The sequence below is a fragment of the Taeniopygia guttata genome, chromosome 4 (assembly GCF_048771995.1).
Source record: "Taeniopygia guttata chromosome 4, bTaeGut7.mat, whole genome shotgun sequence".
Lineage (NCBI taxonomy): Eukaryota > Metazoa > Chordata > Aves > Passeriformes > Estrildidae > Taeniopygia > Taeniopygia guttata.
The window spans coordinates 67,053,959-67,066,737 of record NC_133028.1 but is presented as its reverse complement, the minus strand read 5'-3'; the positions used below and the strand labels follow the sequence as shown (position 1 = coordinate 67,066,737).

Genomic DNA, 12,779 nt, shown 5'->3' with positions numbered 1-12,779 from the left:
ATTTGGTTGCACACAAATTTTACACTGCACAATGTTTGTTTCAGGTTCGATTCTCATAAAGGATTCTGGTGTCAGCTCTTGGAAGAAGGAAAAACCAAGTGTCTTGGAAAGAGTAAAGGCAGAAAATACCCCCCTATGGATTCTGAGGTAAACCATTGGCATTGCACAAGAATTCAGTTGGCACATACAGGACATGACACAAGCAAAGTCATGAGAAGGGAGAGAAGACAAAATTAAGTAGGAGTTACTTATTTGGAGTAGGGAGTTACATCTCCCTACAAAGGAGATGTTTAAGATGGCTGTGGGCTGCATAGACATTCAGTTCTGTATTTCAAATGTGAAGATTAAGTCATTAAAAAATAAGAACAGTGAAAACCCCCACAAATCCTAAAACTTGGCACCCCTTAGGAAACCAAATGTGCTGCTCCTGAAGTCCTGTCCCCTTTACCTTATGGACTTAAGCAGCAGAAGTTCCACAGTGCAAGTTTCTTCTCAGTCATGATCAGATAGGTGTATTTATGTGGGCCCTTGTCTATGAGACAAGTTAGACTGTGACAGGTAGCGCAGGCACTCTTATAATCCAGTTTTAAGAGAGGTTAGGTTCTGTTTCTATGAATTTTAAAAATACCTTCCCCAGACAAATGCACAAATGGGGAAATTTCAGTCAGATTAAATGCTGCAGCCTCTACCCAAGGGCATTTCAGTCTCCTATTCTAGCTGTAGCTTTCATGTTGATTCTGTCTTGCATTGCCATTTCATTTAGCCTACCTAAAATGCAAATAAAAACCTAGTTTGAACAGCAGTAAGAATTAATGTACCAAGGACTTATTCCTCACAGTACTTAAATTATAAATAACTTGACCTCAGGAGAGTCATACTGATACAAAACCATTGGATGAAAAGGATTTTGGTCAGAGATAAGTTAAGACTGTGTTTGTGCAAACTCTTGTCTTTTTCAACTCTAAATAATTCTCAAAATGGGGGTTGCTGGCTGATAGAAGTCTACATACAAAGCTATTTTAGTAGCTATTATTTCAATCACACTATCACAAAAGTATCTCCATCACCTTCAGTGTGATTCTAAATCTACAAGACTAAAATTTTGCTTTGACTTTGGTGTTCATTTTGGACAGCCTTTGTTTCCCTTGAAATTATCTTTCAGACTTCAGCTCTTTGCATGCAGTAGATAGCATAAAAAATATAAATATAAAGGAAGTAAAGTTTTCACACAGGCCAAACCAACTTTGAAACCTCGAATTCACAGCATCTGCAGTACAGCATTTTATTAAATAAAAACCTCTCCTTTTGTATCCATCAGTGCAGGGCCTTTCTCTCGAGCTACTACAGAGATCACAATGTGGAACTGTCAAAACTCCTCCACAAACTGGGACAACCCCTGCCATCGTGGCTGAGACAGGAGCTACAGAAAGTGAGATAGCATTGGAAAAGAGCTTTTTGAAATCTCCTTCCACACTTCAGCTGTCATACCTGAGCTTTCCAGCAGCTACCAGAAGGTCTTGTAAGATATACCTCTTCAAAAAACTGTAAAGGATAGAAATTATTTCCATATGCTGGCATGTGGATTGTAAAAATACATGTGTTCCTTAGAGCTCTGGTGGGCCAAATCTTTCTCATAAACATTTCTGGGCCTGTGGAGTTGTGGACTACTGTGCACATACGTGGAAGTTATTTACAACTGGTATAAGCATCAGAGATACTTGACCTATCCGATTTAATGGTAAATATTCACATTTTTATATATCAGTTTTAAAGTATCGTGTCTCATGGAGGTTTTGTAGCCCTTTGTTGGACCACTGGCAATTTTCCTTAGGATTTGATTATTGTGTTGCATAGGATAAGATAATTAAAAGTAACACAAAATGCCCAGAGTATTTCTGCCTTTGGAATCAGCTTGCTAATGCCCAAAGTGTGTGCAAACACTGGGGAGCAGTACAGTTATCATGTATCATTTAGCTGTGCATGTCAACAAATGCACCCAGCAACATCTGCAATCCACAGGTGTAGAAAGAAAACCACAAGCCAAAACAGAACCTGTCATTATATCCAGTAACAACAAACCCTTCCAGTGCGGGAAGGGCCTTTGTAGTTAATATGTCTGATTTTGTACTGACTGAGATGTGAATTATCTGAGCAGCAATTTGATTGGATGTGTGAAACACGCAAGTTGCAGTATTAGACCTAAACAGTTGTGACCCAAACTGGAGCAGTGCAAGGAAGAGGCTTTCAGTGCTGGTTCTGTGAGCGGCCAGAGCCAAACACTGCACTCCGGGCTTACGTTGCTCTGAGTCAGGAGTGACTCCACTGACATGAATTAAAAACTTCTAAAAAGCAGCAACAGATCCTTACTTTTATTGCCTTAATTTGCACCACTATTTTTTCCTTAATTTATTTGCCTTTAATCTATGCTTTTCTCCCCTCAACCTCATCAAAACTGTAGCATCTTTATGCAGCCTTCAGATGACATCAGCTGCAAAAATCAGCAGATTTCCAGATGAAAATACCAGTTCTGTTTCCAGATACATTAAACATGTTTGGTATTAAATATTAGGAATGAGCTTTAAAGGGGACAAAAATAAACACGGTGTGTAGTCATGGTAGAAAATTGCACTCAAATCATGGGAAAACACAAATATCCGCCCTTGCAGGCAGATACTTGTGATAGTTCTCAACAATACATCTCTCAGTGCATCAGTTTAGATGTGAGATAAAGTCTAATTAGTAGTGCTTAGAAGTTGTGGAAGATCATTGGAAACTTCAGCTGAGTGTGGCCTTAATGCTCCTCACAGAACTTTGGCTCTGGGTGTTTCTAAAAGGCATGAAGGGTTAGTGAAAACAAAAAGAACCACAGTACTAAATGCAAGGCTTTATACAGGAGTTCTCTTATGTTTTCATCATTTATTTCAGGGTGAATATTTAAAAACATGCATCAGATGGTGGAAAAACTTCCTATGTCTCAGTGCTGTTTTACGACATTTATGTAATCAAGCAATTTAACTTTCAAGGTAATAGAATGGAAACCAGTCTGTTATTCCCTAAATAGAAAACAGATGTTGAGATCCTCACTGTACCTCTAACTGGTAATCTTTATTATTTATTGATTTTGTCTATGTAATATGTGGTTTTGATAGGCCTGTAAAGAAAAAATCTAGACAGATTTGCTGTATATAACAATATTCTTTACGCAGCACATTTTTGCTAAGGGAATATGCATGATTAAGGATGAGGACCTACTAGAGTAGACATTTTTTAAGATGAACATTTCTATTATTTATTAGAATGAGAATTTTATTTCACTTTAAATATTCAGTCATATGGATTTGTCTCAAAAGCTGACATCTTAAAGTACTTCTTATTTGATAAAAGAAACACTCTGGATTCTGAACATCTGTAAAAGCAAATACTCTGCATGCCATGGACTGCTTGTGCATCCCGCAAGGATCCATATAGATTTGTTACAGCTAAATTGAATAACTGGAGAAAATACCTGGGGTTTTCATCCTGTCATGATTGATTTTACTCTTGATACAACCTGGTGTAACATCACTCAAATGTTTTAAAAATGCAGGGATTGCACAAAGCTCCTGTTGTGCATTGCTGCCTCAGTTACTCTGTTTTCTTCAGTGAAACAGCATTATAAAATAAAGGAGAATGGGAAAAACCTTGGGCACTGTCAAATGCCTGATGTTCCAGGGTGAGAACACAGACAGATTGCCTCCTACATGCAGGAGTGATGACCTTCAGCATCATTCCCAGTTCATTCTTTGTTTTAAAGAATTCCCTCTCTGTCTTCTTGCCCTGGGAAAGCAAGGCGCTGATAGATTGAGAATGAGTGGGCAGTCAAGGACAGAGTAGTGACATTGGTCACATTGTCCCCTGGGGAATTTTACAGCCCATCTGTGGTCACCACGAGGAACTGGGACAATAAATCCTCCACATTCATGGCCTCAGCCTTGGGTGGATTATTAGTTGTTTGTAAAAGGATGGTATGAAGGCATGGGAGGTTTTATTCCAGAACTATTCTATTGAAATGTGTTCTTACATTTAACAGGAGCCTTTAAAAAGCCCTTTTAACATGCAGCCAGCTTGGTGAAGGAGGAGGAGGCTGAGCACAGCATGCAGACAGCAGCTGGGTGTGTGTCAGGGGATGCACCTGAGTACAGCTGAGTGACCAAGTCATACCACATGCGTTACCTGAAGTGTAACCTCTTCTGTTCGCAGCTTACCTGCAGTCAGCGTTTGATTTCCAGAAGTACTCTGTCAGTATTAATACTCTGAAAAAACAGGTTTGTTACAACAAATCTGTTTGCTAGTCCAAGTCAGATGTTTCATTGTGGCTGCTAACACAGCCATGGTTTCTGTTCCCCTGGTAGATAACTGCACAAGCGATTTCTTTAACAACTGCTTGATTTTGTGAGTTTCATCTCCATTCGGATAAATATGATTGCTTTATGTGGCCATCAATGCCATTAAAAAACAATTGTGATTCTGAGCAGATATTGACCATTTGGGGGTGTAGACACAGAGCCTGATGAGAAATTACCTAATTATTTGAGCTAACATTCCTGAGAATACTGTGACATTTTCCCAGTTCTACTTGTGCAGAAAGAATGAGTTTGGATGATTTGCAGACTATCTTGTACAGAATATCCTTTTTCATTGCTTAAAAATGTGAAACTTCCTCAGGAAGAAATTAAATAGATATTTCAATGTTTATAGATGTAATACTCTTTGTCATTCACATTGAATGAAAATTGCTGGAAACATTTTTCTCAGAGTTTTTTTTTAATAAAAAATAGATATTATTCTGATAGTGGCATGGTATTTGAAGTGCAACAATAAACTCTGATAATAAAATATAGTGCTGTGTGGAAGTGACTTTGATGTTCACAGAAGTTGTCCTTTTCCAGGTTGGTTAGCAGCCATTGCAGCTTGATGCTGAGCTACAACACAGTCCAGCAGCACAGGAGCAGCATGAAATGTTTTCAGAAATGAAAAATACTGCTTACTCTTGCTGTGAGTGAATATTGCTGCTTTATGCAGCTGCTTGTTTTACTGCTTTTGCTTCCTGCTTACTTTTTATTTCTTGTGCCAGCGCTTGCTAATGCGCTGGAGAAATATCTCCAGAGTTTCCTATTTTTAAGATAACAAGGAAAATTTATTCAAATCATTTGCCTTGAGGGTTTAATAGTTGTGCCAATGCATCAGCCTACACAGACATGAGAAAAGCTTGCTTTGGAGAAATCTCTAAAGATGGTATGAATGTCCAAAGGAAAATTCACTGTTATCAACAAATTCAGAACAGAATACAAAATCGTACTTATCTAGCTGGGTAAAAGCTGCTTAGGAGTGTGGGAGATAGGAAACCTACATTAACAAAATATTGCATTCATTACAGAGAAATGATGCAATTTAAAATTAAGAAGTCGAAGCTTCTTGTATAATATCCATCTCTATAAACTCTTAAAAAACAGTAAAGTAGTACCAGGTAATAAGAAAAGGGTAGAGATCCTTGGTACAAATAATAATAATAGCTTCTTGGCCTCTGTCTTTGATTTATCTACTTTCATATAATGTTTCTTTTCAGTTCCTCCAGTCCACCAATTCCTAGAGCTCAAAGGCAAAAGACAATGTTGTTTTTTAGGGTTTTTGGTTGGGGTTTTTTTTTGGTTGATTGGTTGGTTGGTTGGTTGGTTGGTTGGTTGGTTGGTTGGTTGGTTGGTTGGTTGGTTTTTTTGGTTGGGTTTTTTTTTTTTTGGTCTCTCCGGGTAACAGGGATGGAGAAAGCACAACAGTCAGCAATGGACAAACCCCAGGAGCAGGAAATTGATCAACACCTGAAACCAAGGGCCAGGGAAACCTGAGTGGAGGAGGAATTCATGATCATCTGAAAAAGAGACTTGGAGCTTGAGTCTTCCCTGGACTGAGGATGACTAATAATAGTACATTAAGCTGCTGTGGCATGAAAGTTACAGTAATTAGGGGAGATTTAGACTTGTCATTAGGAAGCATTTCTGTATGAAAAGGTGTTCAGACACTGGAACAGTCTCCCTGCAGAGGTAATTGATGTTCCAGGCCTGTCAATGTTTAGAAATAATTTGGAAAATGCCTTTAACAACAGGCTTTAACTTCTGATCGGCCGTGGGCATTTGGACTGATGATCCTTGTAGGTGTCTCCCAACAGGAATATTCTTTTCTGTGCTGTTATAACTCCAAACTGAAGTGTGGACATTTGTCCAGCATGCAGTTGCTTACATGGACTGGAAAAGGAAAATCATCTGTGTTCACCTGGAAGGATGACTTCATTTGTCTAGCACATCTTTCACAACCTCTGACGAGCTCAGTGCGCATGCGCTCCGTGGCCCCGCCCCCGGCCCCCGAGGCCCCGCCCCCGGCGCGGGGCCCGGCCGTGCCCGGAGCCCGCCGCCGGCGCGTGCGGCCGGGGCGCGTGCGGATGGGGCTCCGCGCGGGCGGGCGCGCGGCGCGGCCGTTGGCGCTGAGGGGGGCGCGCGGCGCGGCCGTTGGCGCTGAGGGGGGCGCGCGGCGCGGCCGTTGGCGCTGAGGGGGGCGCGCGGCGCGGCCGTTGGCGCTGAGGGGGGCGCGCGGCGCGGCCGTTGGCGCTGAGGGGGGCGCGCGGCGCGGCCGTTGGCGCTGAGGGGGGCGCGCGGCGCGGCCGTTGGCGCTGAGGGGGGCGCGCGGCGCGGCCGTTGGCGCTGAGGGGGGCGCGCGGCGCGGCCGTTGGCGCTGAGGGGGGCGCGCGGCGCGGCCGTTGGCGCTGAGGGGGGCGCGCGGCGCGGCCGTTGGCGCTGAGGGGGGCGCGCGGCGCGGCCGTTGGCGCTGAGGGGGGCGCGCGGCGCGGCCGTTGGCGCTGAGGGGGGCGCGCGGCGCGGCCGTTGGCGCTGAGGGGGGCGCGCGGGGAGCGGAGCGGAACGGGGAGGGTGAAGGTGAAGGGCCGGCGGCGGTGGTGCTGCTGCTGGTGCTGCTCGCGGATCCGGCGCCTTCTCCTCCACAGCGGTAGAAGAGCTGAGCGTGACCGATAGAAGGTAGGTTCCATGGAGGCGTGGGCTGCGTTACAGGGAGGACGGGTGGGAGCCGGCCGCGCGGGGCCGGGGCCCACATGAGGGAGGGAGAGAGGAAGGGAAAATGGCGGCCGCCACGTGGCGGTGGGGGAAGCGGAGATCCATGACTCCATGGGAGCTGCCGTCTGTGGCTCACTCCCTTCCTAGACATGGAAGAGCAGGGCCTTGCTAATTGGCAAAACTTTTACCCTCTTGTGGGTATGAGTCGTTGACTGTGGCAAGTAACAAACCGATTCTGCCGTGGGGTTAGCCGTCTCCCCCTTTTTTGAGTGTTTTTTTGTTGATTGGTTTTTCAGGTTTCTCCCCTTTTTCCCCCTCCAGTACGCTATTGCAGCCCAGTTTTTAAACTTTTTTATTCTTTTTTAATTCCGCAGGAGTACAGAAGCCGAAAGCATGGAGACTGTAGTTAAAGATCCTCTTCCCAAAAAAGTATGTGTCTGGTTGCGCCTAATAAGCTCTTCAGAGGTGAGATTTGGGGCAGGAATATTACCGATTTGATAATTTATGTTTAGTGATTATTCTGCTGTGACTTGTCCTTTGAAATCAAGGTGTTGCGTGTTTTGTTTTAAGGCATGCTTCATTTTTGTGTGTTTTCGGGACAGAAAAATGCATTAATGTGACTAGGAAGAATTTGGTTTGGATGTAGAGACACTACAAAACATAATCCACTATTCCTAGCATAAAAAATAACACTGCCAGTACTTTGCTTGCCGAATTAGAAGCATCTAAGTGTGTAGATTTCTCAGGGATATCCTGAGCAAGAGGAGTGTCTTTTTTCATAAGTGTCTGAGTACTAAGAGAAATCTGCAGCTGTAAGAACAAGGGAGATTGGAAGTTAATATCAACAGCTTTGATTCAGAGCAGCTATACAGCTTCTGGGAGAGAATCCTACTGTTGATGATGATTACTGTTTGTTTGTGTCCAGTAGCAATATTAAACTGCCTCAAACTTGTTTTTACAGGGGAAAAACCCTCTTGAAAGAAGACGGGGCTAAATTCCACATGTGAATTCTAGGAGTAGCTGTGTCTAAACCTGTTAACTTTTGGTTAGGGTAGGGTGGACGTGTTTCATCATCTGGAGTTGATACCTTTTGGGAGCAGTAAGATGTGAAGCTGCTTTGGGAGCAGTAAGATGTGAAGCAGATCTAGTAAAAAGTAATTTTTGGCTAGGTCTTTACCTCGATTTTTAGACAGAGTTAAAATTTGGAGCTTCAATGAGAGCTTCTGCAGTCCATCTGATCTTCATTCAGAGGGGCTGGAACCCAGCGTACTGGGCCTAAAATTAGCCTTGAGTGCTTCTATACAGCAAATAGAGTTAGGATCCCATCATGTGCTGCTCCTCTCTTTGGGCTGTCACTAAGCTTTAAGCTATTACAGTACTGATGTTGGTAGTTGAGTGGCTGTGTTGCACCTTCAGGGATAGCTCCTCTGCTCTCAAAGTGCTACAAAGGTTGTTGCAATGAGTGTACCTGTGCTGCAGAAACTGCAGGTGAGTTTTTGAAGTCTGGAAAATGGAAGTGGAAACTCCAGCTGTAATTTTGGTGTCTGTGTGAATGTAAAGCGTTCGAATGTATGAATAAGTCAATAAAGATACATGACTGGCTGCAAGTGTGGTTCCTTTCTTGAAAAACTGCTGGTAACTAAGACTAGACCTACACGTTTGTCAGGATTGCTTACTAATCTGCCTGTTCTGGGGACACACCTTTTGGGCAGAATTAGTGGTTTCAGGTGGCTGATGCACGTCTGGGAACCACTCCAGAAGTGGTGGGGCATGAATCAGAGGTAAGTGCTGCAGGGCAGAAATGACAGCTTCAAATAGAGTTGATTTTTGCAGTTGCTGAGGAATCCATACTTAAGAAAATAGATAGAGATCTGGTAGATGGTGAATCATTGCATACTCAGACAAAATACTTTAAAGTAAATGTACTGTTTTAGTGAACACCAGTTGTGCTGGCACAATCTGTTACACAATATCTTTCAAATAATAGTATATTTTTGCATATAGTTGAAAACTGAAAAGTTAGAGGGAAAGGGAGGGTTTGAAAGGACTGGGAAACAAAATCTGTGAAGCCAGAGCTGAGATGATCAGCATGTGCTGTAGTTGCTGCTGAGTTTGGCAGCTGAGGTCTGGATTCCTGCTTGAAGTGAATGGAGCAGAACTGTGGACTCTCATTACAGCATGGACTAGATCTGAGGAAGTTACTTCTGTGGTTGTGTTTGGTGGGAAGATTAGGGAGCTGTCAAAGGAAGCTTTCCTTTTTATTTTTTTTTTAAGCGTATACTTTTTCTGCCCAAGCGAAAGTACAGTTGGATGTGTTTTGTGTGGTGCTGTAACAAGTGATAGCACACCTGTTTAACTGGTGGTGTGTGATTACTCTCTTCTTTAAAGAACCCTATCACGGCTTACTGCTCTGCATTCCGAGGTGGTGGCTGCCAAGCCTGCTAGCCAACAATCAGTGTTTACTGTGAATTCCCTTTTCCCCAGAACCATTGGACCTCTGTAGGAGCCACGTGTATTCTGTAAGGGCAGTTACTTGCTTATCTTAAATAGGCAAATGCCAGGCAGGCTGGCCCTTTTATTTTGGGAAGTTTCTTAGGGTTGAGATAAGATACACATTAAGGAGGCTTTGTGTGTCAGTTGCTGTGATGTCTCTGTATTGTATATTCTCTGGCAAATAAACAAAAACTTGGGGTGTTTAGGAGGACTGTAACTGTAAATTGTTACAGTGCTGGGGAACCTGGAGAAATGATGTTTCTTGATGGTCATCTTACCTGGTAACAAGTGCCATATGTTCTCGTGGTTTGTGCCACAATTAACAGCTACTAAACAGCTTTATAAGTGTAGGATGAACTTCTGACAATGTAACTGGTTTGAGTTAAAGCACTGGCTATAAGACAAACCTTCCTCTCAGAGAAAATAGCTCTAAGTTTATATGCTTTAATGATTTCAAGAACCCCCTTCCTCAGGTACAGCCCATGTGAGGTTTGCCCAGCTGATGTTCTGCAGCAGCTGCTTGAACATCTGTGGTTTTAATTAACGTACAGAAATTGTAGTCATTGTGGCAGTTTTTATTGTATACGTGTAGACCATCAGGCTCACTGAACAAAAATAACAATGACATAAGATGGAGGCAATTTCATTTTATGTTAGAAACTGAAAAGGCATGCTCAGCATGGAAACAGTAGTGCAACATTTTAAAATCTAATAAAGCATTCTATTAAAAGGGCAAAAATAATAAAAGTACTGTACTAAATCTAAACATTTACTACACTTAGTATGCAGGCTTAGTTCTCCCTCTCCCTCAAAGTATTTTGTTTCTGTGATGCAACTACTAAAGGATGATTATTTCCCCTATATATAACGCATATATTGCACTATGTAGCCTACGTCACCACAGGTCTCAATAGGTCTTGTACAGCAAAACTCAGATGTTACATGCAGATACTTTTTGACAGACTGACTTCCCTTGTAATTAAGGGCTATATAGAAGTAAAAATGTAATGGCTTTGAAGTTGACTAGCACAGTGTTTTGCATTGATCTAACAGTAGGTGGTCACAATGCAGTGATTTACGATGTTTAAAATATTTTACACTATTTCAAATACTGTGGAATTACAGAGAACTGAAAAATATTAAAGCACCTCATGTACTAGTTTAGCACCAGTTAATAATTAGTCCTGACCATTGAAAACTTAAAATTTGAGGTTGGAGTTGTTAAGGGCAAAATGTTCAATCACATGGGCTTCGGCAATGTCATTGCCACTTCATATGCAAGCGAGTAGTATTGGATATTTGTAACACCAGAGAGACACACAACAATACAAAAATGAATGATTGCCATTTACAGCGTGAATGCAAGCACCCCACTTTTTCACAAAACACCACACAACACAATCCTAGCCAGTTTGGGGGATAGGAAACTGGGAAACAGTCACTGGTGGTCACAGTTTGCACAATCACTACGTGGTGTCACTCATCTGCCACACTTGTCACACTTGTTTCATGGCCCACAGCTTTCAGTTGTGTTTTTATGAGCATGGTTGTTACTGTGATACATAGACCCATGGGGATTGTAGAGCTGAGCTGTCGTGGCTCCTTCCCCAGTGAGTCAGTTCACAGGTGGTTTCCCGACTGATGCCTTTCAGTGTTACACTAAGGTAGTGACTAGATGCTGTGTTCTAGGTCAGTGTGGTGGCCCTTCCTCAGAGGACAGCAAGTTGGTTATCAGTGCATTTTTATAAAAAGTTAGGGATTCCATAGCATGGGGAACAGTATTTGGAAATGTAAATGGATGAAATCAAGATGGGTCAGTGCTTTAGAAATAATTGAAAACAGCTTTCCTGTGAGATCAGTCTGAACCAGTGTTGCAACTAACAGGAGACAGTTATCTAAATATTACTTTATAGAAAACATAGTTTAAGACTTTGTAGACCGTTTCAGACAAGTTTTGGCTCAACAACTCCATTGTATGTATAACTTTGTCTGGTAGGATTTATGGAAGTTCTTTGCACTGCTTGAGCAAAGCCCAGCAATGCAAGGATAGGGATATTTGTTGTCTGACACTGTACTGACAGCTAGTGGTAAATAGAAAAAGTGAATAATCTCCAAAATGTTGTATATACTCAAAATCGCGAATTTCAGAAATAGGACTAAAGCTACTTCAGTGAAGTAAATAAGTGGTTGCTCTTGCAGCTGTGCAGGATGTTTGTGGGGAAACTGTCACTAAACTGGCTGTTTTTCTTGGGAATGTACTTCAGGCTCACTAACCTGTGAGGACATTTAGCCCGGTAGCTGGGGATGTGATTATTGACCATTGTTTTTCTTCCTGCGTTTAATCACACTCAGAGTTACTTATCAAGAATAAGGCTACTAATGGTCTCAGAAGCTACTGAGACATGAGTCAGATTTACGGGGCTGAGTGTAAAATCATGGGAATAATAGATTAAATAAACTAGACTAAAGATTAATTGAGATCTGTAATTGTAGAGAAGCTTGGAGCATAAATAGCATGGAGCTACAGTCTTGTGGACAAAGTCTCCAGCTGTCTGGCTCCAGTATTACTCTAGCTGGCTATCACTTTTCCCCTTAGATACATGGTAATTTTTTCATGCAATATTTGAGCTTCTGGAACAGGGAGGATTAATCCCTAACTGGAAGACTTGAGTGTATACAGCTTGGATTTAATGAAAACAAAAACACATGAATCGGGAAAATATCTGTTTCCACCGACTGTGGGCCCCAGCTATGCACTGCATGTGCTGTTCAAGTTGTCCTGCCTCAAAGTTTGGTTTTCATTATGGGCATTCATAGTTTGGTCAAACTTTTAATCCAGGGTATGAAAGCTGATACTTTTGTGTAGACACCTGGGGAATCTTTGACCCCACAGCCGTAGCCCCAGGAGGTCACCCCGTACACAACCCAGCTTTCCCCTGGGCGTTCACACATCAGTGGTCCACCGCTGTCTCCTTGACAGCTGTCAACTCGTTTCTGTTCCTGCACGTTTCCAGCACAGAGCATTCTTCCTGTGAATCTTCTTTTGTAGCGTTCTTCACACACCCTCTTGGGAAGTAAGGGGATGGCAGCCTGTTGCAGTGTTCTTGAATAAGACCGTCCTAAAAAGGCGATCCAAATTATTGTCTCATTACAATGGTCAGTCTTGGAAACATAGATATGATTTAATCC

At 42.6% G+C, this 12,779-nt stretch overlaps 3 protein-coding genes and 1 non-coding gene across 6 annotated transcripts in view; 3 read left to right on the top strand and 1 right to left on the bottom strand.

Moving 5' to 3' along the window:
• LOC100229648 (N-deacetylase and N-sulfotransferase 3) overlaps window positions 1-4,879 on the top strand; it is a 51,254-nt gene extending 46,375 nt beyond the window's left edge. For all 3 annotated transcript variants that reach the window (XM_072928810.1, XM_072928812.1, XM_072928811.1), the window contains 2 exons: window positions 45-147; window positions 1,319-4,879. In XM_072928810.1, coding sequence (XP_072784911.1) covers window positions 45-147; window positions 1,319-1,438 — 223 coding nt within the window. In that variant the 3' untranslated portion in view covers window positions 1,439-4,879. The remainder of the gene's footprint in view (window positions 1-44; window positions 148-1,318) is intronic.
• Window positions 4,880-6,796: 1,917 nt separating this feature from the next.
• Window positions 6,797-12,779, top strand: part of METTL14 (methyltransferase 14, N6-adenosine-methyltransferase non-catalytic subunit) — a 61,874-nt gene continuing 55,891 nt past the window's right edge. The window contains exons 1-2 of the mRNA XM_072928813.1: window positions 6,797-7,061; window positions 7,472-7,562. The gene's annotated coding sequence lies outside the window, so the exon portion shown is untranslated. The remainder of the gene's footprint in view (window positions 7,062-7,471; window positions 7,563-12,779) is intronic.
• LOC115495184 (small nucleolar RNA SNORA24) lies at window positions 7,197-7,327 on the top strand. The gene has a single exon (XR_003960299.2). It is a non-coding gene; the product is annotated as a small nucleolar RNA SNORA24 (small nucleolar RNA).
• Window positions 10,145-12,779, bottom strand: part of PRSS12 (serine protease 12) — a 33,308-nt gene continuing 30,673 nt past the window's right edge. The window contains exon 13 of the mRNA XM_030272032.4: window positions 10,145-12,709. Within this exon, the coding sequence (XP_030127892.4) occupies window positions 12,402-12,709 (308 nt within the window). The 3' untranslated portion in view covers window positions 10,145-12,401. The remainder of the gene's footprint in view (window positions 12,710-12,779) is intronic.